The 8856-nt window shown below is 39.0% G+C and overlaps 1 protein-coding gene across 1 annotated transcript in view; it reads right to left on the reverse strand.

Annotated features, from left to right (window-relative positions):
* Positions 1 to 1645: 1645 nt before the first annotated feature.
* Positions 1646 to 8856, reverse strand: part of DPP4 (dipeptidyl-peptidase 4) — a gene marked incomplete at its 5' end in the record, with an annotated part of 31620 nt that continues 24409 nt past the window's right edge. The window contains 4 exons of the mRNA XM_009703041.1: positions 1646 to 1831; positions 2642 to 2715; positions 2966 to 3038; positions 8302 to 8366. Of these exons, the coding sequence (XP_009701343.1) occupies positions 1733 to 1831; positions 2642 to 2715; positions 2966 to 3038; positions 8302 to 8366 (311 nt within the window). The remainder of the gene's footprint in view (positions 1832 to 2641; positions 2716 to 2965; positions 3039 to 8301; positions 8367 to 8856) is intronic.

Consider the following 8856-nt stretch of genomic DNA (forward strand, 5'->3'; position numbering starts at 1 on the left):
TAATTATCATCTTTTTTATAACCTATCTGCATTGCTGTGATCTACCTTTATACTGATTTATGGTTCTGTCCCTTGAGTCAAAAGAATCAGACACATGGATACTATAACCTCTTGGATACAGGCTGTCAGTTGTCTCCAATACAACTTTAACAGTGATGCCAGTCTACATCAGAACCACTAATACACTGAGCCCAAGATTATATTTGTAATACCCAGCTCCAGTTTGTTTCCCCCAAAAAAGTTATTTTGTGAGTCAAGGAGTTTTTGTGTGTCAAACCAAAACCTTATTTTCCACTTCAGGCCCCCTTCTCATTTAAGGATAAGCTGCACAAACTGTCTTGACATTCTGCCTCCTCTCCCCCATGCTTTATCTGCCTGTACGAGTACTTTTACATTCACACCTAAAATCACTAATTACCCACCATCTAATATCAAGAAGCTAAGTGTTAGATAATCATGTCACACACCATTACATGATACCCTTAAACAAAAGCAGAAACTTCACTCTAAGTCTCTCTCAAAATTAATGGATTTTTCTAATAGTCTAGGACTTTGTTTCTTGAGCAACATTTTCAATGATACAGACTACACCTCCTTTCATAACTTAATGTCTTTATTATTTTAAAGCAGCACAGTTTTTAATACAAGTGGGTTGCATCTTTTCTATCTATGTGAAATTAAGAAAATTAATCTTATCTTCAGACGGAGAAGCCTACCTGGAGTGCTGAAGAGAAAGCAGACGTTTACTGGTAGGCTGCAAGGAAAAGCAGGTTTGCTAAATAGCATCTTCGCAAGAGAGTTACACTCCAGCCCTTGCTTTAAGTGACTGCTAGTTTGCCTTGCAGTATTCTATGTTTCAGTGCAAGGAATATATCCTATCTATCAGTAAATAGGGAACTTCTGAAAAATAGATTTTTCTATCCCATAGAGAAAACAATGGTGGGCTGCTAGGGTTCCCAGAGAAGATTTTACCAGTGCAGATTCCCACAGTAGCAGCTTTTTTGACTATAAGGTAAGCAAAAATCACAGTACTATGATAGGAAACAAAGAAACTCAGTGCTATTGGTTTGAATAGGTATCATTCAAAATCTTTGGTGAAAGCTGGTTACATGCTTTCCTTGCAAGACTTCTGTAACTAAGAGATTGCAGTGAAAAATACTAACTCAAGGAACTGCAGTAAACAAAAAGTGTTTCATTCTGCATAGAAAATATTAACATTGCAGTATTCCTGACGCCGTTTCTAAAATAAGAGTTGATCAAGCATTAGGTAATTTCTGCAAAATCTGTTTAAAGTTTTATCAGTATTATCACAGAAATGATCCCAGGGTTAATTTTATTTTTTTTTGTGGGCAACATTATTACTTTTATTCCTCAACTGATCTCCACGTTGGTTCCTCTGTGACATTTTCATCATTCGTTACCCTAATATAGAAACTGGACCATTCTCTTTCAGACTGAAATATCTAAAGGTACCGATTCAAGCAAGTACCACGCTTTCTAGAAGTCTGCACTATACCTACATTCTGACGATGTTAAGACCTGATTAAACCCAATCAGTAAAAATGTAATAGTTGCTTGGCAACAGAAATTATAAAGATTAGCATTTCATTGTGTACACAGGTATCCCAAGAGCTGTCCCTTATCTCATCTAATAAAAGTTTATACTTGTCAGTATGCATCAGCTAGAGAGTTTTCTGGAGAAGTACCATCACTAACCACCAAAATGCTGGTGCTAGGGCAGTGAGAAACACTGCTTTATGAAATGGCTCATATGGGTATAAATATGCTTATGTGCTTGACCGGTGATTGCATGGTCCTTGTCGGTGTACCACTGTGGGAAAGAAAAATACAGAGAATGTTAGTTCTAGCTACACTGAAATGATATAAATCAAACATGACAAATGTAAAAACATGGGCAGCCATTTAAAATTATGCCAGCATGAGGCTAATTCAGCATGGAGGCAAAGACATGATGGTGGTAGGAAGCTGCTGTGATACTTTTGTCCCTGCTGCTGTGTGTGGGATACACCATCTATTCATACTGAAAGTACAAAATGAATACATGGCTTGTCCACAGGGAGGGTAGGTGTAGCTCCTCAGTTTAGAGCGCTGCCTGATCTCTGCACCCTGTAAGCCCTGCAAGTTTGGCTGAGGGACAACGATGCACTGGTGCACTTGGCTTACTTCTATACTTCTATATGCTGTAGGGCAGTACAGCGTAAGAAAGAGCAAATAATTGCTTGTCTTACAAGTTCAATAGAGAAACACCAAATGTGATGGACAGGTTATACTGGACTTAACTGAAGTTAACCTTTCCTTATATCCTATCTGTAAGATAGTGTTCCTTGGACTTAGGGTGTATGCAAAGACTGGGACTGGCTGTTTGTCTGAGAACACAAGAAAATTAACAAAATGAAAGATTAAGTAAACAAGGTCAAACACAAGAAAGAATTGCTTTACATTTTTTCTTGTGCAGAAGATACATGGGTGTATTATGTTAAAAGTTCAGTTACTGAACATGTAATGCAAGTAAGTGAACTTTCATTTAAGATGGCAATTGATTTATACCTAACACGGACCTTTGCTATTATTCTCATAATACAAACCCATTTGTATGATGATAAACAAAACAGAACCATACCATTGCCTGAAAATCCACTTCAGCATCAACAAGAGCTTTGGAAATCTGTGCTGCTTGCTGGAAGTGAACATTATCTGAAAAGTGGAAGAAAAAGAGGAAAAAGGTAAACAAAAAATTGCTTCTGTACTACTCTGGGGGAAAAGCAAAGCAACCAACACAGCAGACTCGCCAGCACTGCTGACTGAAACACAAATTAGTTGCAGAAAGCAGTATTATTTTATTGACGTAAATGTAACAGCCTTGCCCCTTCATGCTTTTGTTTTGTCAGTAGTAGAATTGCGAACCTGTCTGTAATACTAAAATGTCTAATTAACTGCAACTCACCATCTGCTGTTCCATGAATAAGGAGATACTCAACTTCCTTGAATTTTTCAGCTCTGGCCATTACTGTTGAACTCTGAAATTAAAGAAAAGGAAAAAAAAAAAGAAGAAAAAAAGTGCTATTTATTAGAAAATGATTTGCCACTAACTGACTTTGATTCCTGTTGACACAGTCTGGGGTCCTACAGATAAAACCAACAAGCTTTGCTCGCCCCTGCTCCCCCCCACGTAGCACGTTCACATATCCAACAGCACTGTGCTTGCACTCACACCGTTCTGTACCGGTCTGCAATTACTACCAAGGGTTATGTCTGCAAAGTAACAGGCAATTCCAGAGAGGAAGAGTTTTGTGAGTGAGACAGATACACATTTAATGCGTTGCTAACATGTTGTTAGCCTGCAGCACACCACTTGCCATAGGTTTCCTGTGCGACTGCAGACAAGTTAAAAAATGTTGCCATGGCAACAGCGCACCCTGTGATAGTGAGGAATAGATGCTGCAGAGACTACGTGCGTTATCTTCCCCACCAAAATGTACACTAGTTTACCTGTAGGTAAGTCAACAGAGCTTGTATTTCATCAGTCTCAAGTAAAAATGGCTGATGAGAAGTTTAAAACAAATATAAGAGAGAAATGCCTGAAGGAAAAAAACCCACGCCACTAGACCAAATCTATAAATAGAAGTCAAGCTACATTTTGGGAATTGCAACACTGTACAATGATGAAATAAAAATAATTAGCAACTAAGATTAATCAAGAAACTTAAAACAGAGTAACAACATATTCCCTAGAACAGACTAACTGCCTGACTTGCTACTGTGACTAAGTACTAAAGAATAAGGAAAGTAAGGATTGCAGGTAAGATCTTAAGTTTGGGCAAGGAAAAGGAATAGGATAGTGCTCTGCCATGAGAGTGGGGAGAAGAAAAGGGATGAGACTCAAGATGTTTTAGGCTTGGTAAGACAACCAGCATAATGGGGCAAAAATACATTGAATTAAATTTCCTTCTGTTAGCAACATTACAGGGTTTCTCTGCTGAAAATGACTGAATCCCTTCAGAAGTCTTCTCTGTATTACAGCAGCTTAAAACCTACAATGGCAAGGAAAAAAAAATAATAAAAATTGGGAACAAAAGAATGTGGTGGTGTTCTGGTTTTGTTTTTTGTTTTGGTGTTTTTTTGGTGTGTGGGTTTTTTTTTTTTCTTCCCCACCTTTACTAAGGCTGTATCCTTGCACAGGGATTTGCAGGTAGTACCCCCAAAAAGTCAAATATATTATATTAACAGGACATAGGAGACTTCTAATTTCCTTTCCTTATGTACACTCATGAATCTTTAAAGCAAGCATAAATATTAAATTCCTTTTGGCATGGCAGAATAGCGTATCACAACTCATAAGTGAAATGAGTTCTTTGTAGTTATTCAACCAAATTTAAAAAACAAGTCCAGCAGAGAGAAGAATCCACCCTCCAATCCATAACACCGCAACTGCCCTCTTTGGATAGTGAAAGGCTGCAGAGCGCCAGAAATCCCATCTAATACATGGAAATCCATGCACACTGGAAGCATGACATCATGCATTGAAATGAGTTGGTATCATGGAATAAGAACAGATAGCTACGAGAGGGCCAAAATCTGGACAGAGGACTTTGACTCAGTGAGGAGCACTGCTACAACAGCTGACCAAAAGAATAATGGTCCTGTGATACAAAAAAAGAAAAAGAACCAAGCAGTATCCTTTGAGCGAATCACTTTCCACACATGCAGAGGGAAACTTGATAGACTGCCTTTATAAGCTTTTTTGCAGCAAGTCTGTACTGGTTTAAGGGACAGCAAACCTTCTGCAAGTGGAAGCCTGACTTCAGCTACTCTTCTGAGAACTGGCCTTTCCAAAAGCAGTTTTAGAAAAAAAGATGTCACTATTTTTCCCCTCCAAGCATTAAACAAAGTAAAGCTATTTGTAAAATACTTCAGAAAGAAGGAACACACAAAAGAGATACTTTCTCAGTGGTTTTTTTTTTTTAATCACTTGCAAGTGACATCTCACTTGCTGTATCCATACTCAACATGATGAGTCCCTTCCCTAAAACATGCTTTAAGGACACAGTACTTCTGCCAAAAAAGAAGGTTGCAAGACAGGGAGCAATCTGAAGTTAGTTAGGCACAGTTAGAGCACCAAGCAACAGCCACATCAGCTGAACAAACCTCAAGTGGACAGCAAATAAATACAACTTAATTTACCCCTTCTGTTTCATAGTTACACTGCCGGGACCAAGGTTCTGAAAAGGTAATGGGTACAAGTACTGAGAATTAGGCCCTGCTGAGTGTAACTGGCTTTTCTAAAGATCACACAGCAGTCAACATTTTATCAGCACTCCACAAACAAGTTAAGGTTTGGCTGAAACTGAAGGTCTCTCTCCCTTTAGCATATTCTCAGATAATAGAACAAATGTCAAATCAGTACAAGATGGCATATTTACAAAATTGTACCCTGTTTTGCATAACCTAATGATGCAGCAGTTCTTAAGGACTGAACATTTCAAATCTGCTAGAAAAAGATTGCCAAATCTATGACTGTTTCAAACACTTGCCAAAAGCATATCAAATTCAAAAAGTGAACTGCAAAATAATCTTCTCACAAGTTGAACAGTCTCTTTGGTATGCTTTACATGGCTACTGCGTCTGACCTCTAGAGCTCTGCCCTGATTTAGTTTCAAATCTTTTGCATCAGGGACATTTCTTCCTGGGCAGACAGCTTCTCTGCAAGTCAGCCAAGGATTCCTGTGCAATTAAGTTGGGAGCTCCACCCATGCTTGCTCCTTTCTTTTACAAAGCTCTATTTTTTCACTAGTTCACAACTAACTTAAATCACCTTAAACTACCTTAGATCACACCTAATTAGCCTACTTGGAGGAGTGCGAGTCATCCCTCAGACTTGACCCTTGAGAAAAAGTATTTATCATCTCACATTCTCTTCCTTCAATAAATGTGAAACCTAATGTCACAGTAATACAAAGGTAGGGTGTACCCCTCTTACCACAACTAGTTTCTTGGGACTATATATTCACAGTCATTAATAATACTCAGCGCATTGGGCAGGCACCTAGCAGCACACATCTTCCCTAAGCAGGTGTGTACACAGTCTCATTTCTTCTTTTAAATTAGGGCACACAGTACGGTGTTTCAAGCCAGCTTTATAGCAGATGCAGTAGGATAGAGAATCTATCATGGAGCACACAACCTGACAGTATGAAATTAACAGTTCAAAAATGCTTTAACAGCTTCAGCTAGGATAGCTTTCAGTACATGTTTTGTAATTTACTTGCTAAAACCCATCCAGTTCAGAAAACGGCTCTCATCAGCGACAAGAGGCCAGGCGGCTGGCTATTGGGATGGGGACATTGAGCACAGGGGCTGTGAGCCAGGAACATGCTGGGCTGAAGACAGTGAGAGTCTTCAGCAACAACAAAATCCCACAACTCTTCCATTGATGCTATGTGAAAAGCAAACTCACATCTCAAGCTGCTCTACCCCTCCAGGTTTCTATGGACAGTAAATTTCAAGTAATACATTATTTGGGGCTTTTAACGACAAGTGAGGAAAATGCAACTTAAGTCCTATCTCTAGAAGCAGCAGTGAAGTGTGACAATCTGATCTGTGCAATTACCCCTCCTCCATCTAGCCACCATTCTCCCCAATTAGTCCTCCGAGTAACACATTTGAAACCTTTAGCTCTTTGGTACTGGCAGTTTCAACGTGGCCATTGCCAGCAATGGATACTATGCCAAGAAAATCCGACTCCTGGCTTGAAAGGATTAAACAGTCCTCTGTTGCCATCTGTGCCGTGAAGCTGGTGAATGACTTTGTGCACCCAGAGCGTTAACGTTCGTTCTGCACGACGACAGTAACTTCTATTTACACTGCTACCTCGCAGACCTCCTACTGTTCCCGCTGCCTTAAAGAAACACATTTGGGAAAAGGCAGGCAGGCAGGCGGCTGCAGGCTGCTGGTCAGTCCACGACCGGCCCCAGCAGCTCGCTGGTTAGAAGAGGCAGACGCAGTATCAAGTCTTCCAGCAGTCACTACCATTATCCTCAATTTTGACCAGAACATCTGATATAGCAGTTGATAAAGCTAGATTACTGGAGGGATATGTCAAAACAGACGTTTCAGTCTATATATATGTATATATATGTTTTACCATACTTTTAAAACAATGCAACAACCCCCACGACACTTGTTTCTTTAATGCATCGAGACAGAGTCAGTGATAAACTATCTTCCAGCATATTTACCAACCCAAACACCGAAAATGCCCCATTTCTTCTCTAACACCCATGTTTGGTTCCAGCATCACCATGGGTGAACACCTCTGTGAAACATCCCAATAACCAGGATACAAAGTACCCCTCTGATTCCCTCACAGTTCTCCAAAAGCCACTGTATTTCCACCTAGATCTGAAATTTAACAAAACTCTACAGAAGGCTTGGGCTGCTCTACCCTATGCCCAGCTAACCCAAGACTTCAAAAAGCCCTTGAGGCAACAGAAAACAGCTGGCACAAAGAAGAGCAAGTCAAACAATTCATCATGCCATAATGAGAACAAAAAAAATCTAGAGGTATTTTGCTCCCATCAGAACACCTGGAAATTCCCTCACTTCTGGGCAAACATTAGTCATTTCAGACCAAACCTTGGACACGCTGTGTTCGGGGAGACAGGACCAAAATTCCAGCCCTGACATTGCTGGCTCTCAGTCAGTTTGCAATTTGTTTGATGTGACTGTGGTACAGACAGACTTGCCTACCTGTCCAAGTTTCTTAATAATTAGGAGATTTTGCTTTCCCTGAAAAAAGCTTGCAGATTCCTAAAGCAAGGAAGTTCACATAATAGCAATTTTTAAAAAATTACATTTCAGGAAGAACTGGAGTACATTGTTTTGGTGGAAATGTTGTTTAAGATAAAGCATCGTTTGCCCACCAGCATATTAAATTTTAAAACTAATTTGTTTCTTGGGGATTAAAATAAAACAGTTTTTACAGCTTGTTTTACAGCCTGCAAAGTAGCCAAATGGAACGGAATGTAGAAAAACCCAAAAAAACCCAACACACCAAACAAACAACAGAAAACCCACACCATACAGCAAGGAGCAACTGCCTCATGCCAATCCAAATGCATGAGACTACAGCCTCTAAAAGCACAACGCAACAGTTATAGCTGAAAAGACAAAACAAACTTATTTCTTCCCATGGGGAAGGAACTAGACTGTATAAAGAAAAAGAGACTGGTTTAGAAAAGAAACAACACACTTCGAAAAATGAAATAGTGAATCCTTTCTTACATTATAGTTGTTGAGGTTATCACTTGCTGTAGGAAGGCCCATGTATCGCTCCGTGTATATTGAATCTGTAGTTTTAAAAAAAAAAAAAAAGCCACAACACCAGAAATCAAAATCTGCTACTTAATTTTCAGTCTGTCTGTCTACTAGAAATTTTACCCACTGATACAAACAATAGGAATGCATACTGGAAATTAAAAAAAAAAAAAAAAAAAAAAGGATAAAACCAGGTTTTCCACAATGAGGCATGTAGGTAACCATCATTATTCAGAATATTTAATCTTCTTGTTGCCATGGTCACCTGAATACTGAATATTAATAAAGTACGTTATGTCAATGTTACCTTATTGTTATTCTTTCAGTAAACCTAAGAAAATTACTGAAAATCTTGCAGTAAACGACTAGCATTTGAAAAGAAATCTTAGATATTTTATCTAAACATTTACTACTAAAAATCTATGAAATTACAATGTAGCAGTAGATTAGGATACAGCTTGGCTTCATGTTATATATCGCAAAAATTAAGTGTATCTGATTTTCCACAGATTTTTCAGCAGG

Source organism: Cariama cristata, unplaced genomic scaffold (assembly GCF_000690535.1).
Source record: "Cariama cristata isolate BGI_N322 unplaced genomic scaffold, ASM69053v1 scaffold20126, whole genome shotgun sequence".
Classification (NCBI taxonomy): domain Eukaryota; kingdom Metazoa; phylum Chordata; class Aves; order Cariamiformes; family Cariamidae; genus Cariama; species Cariama cristata.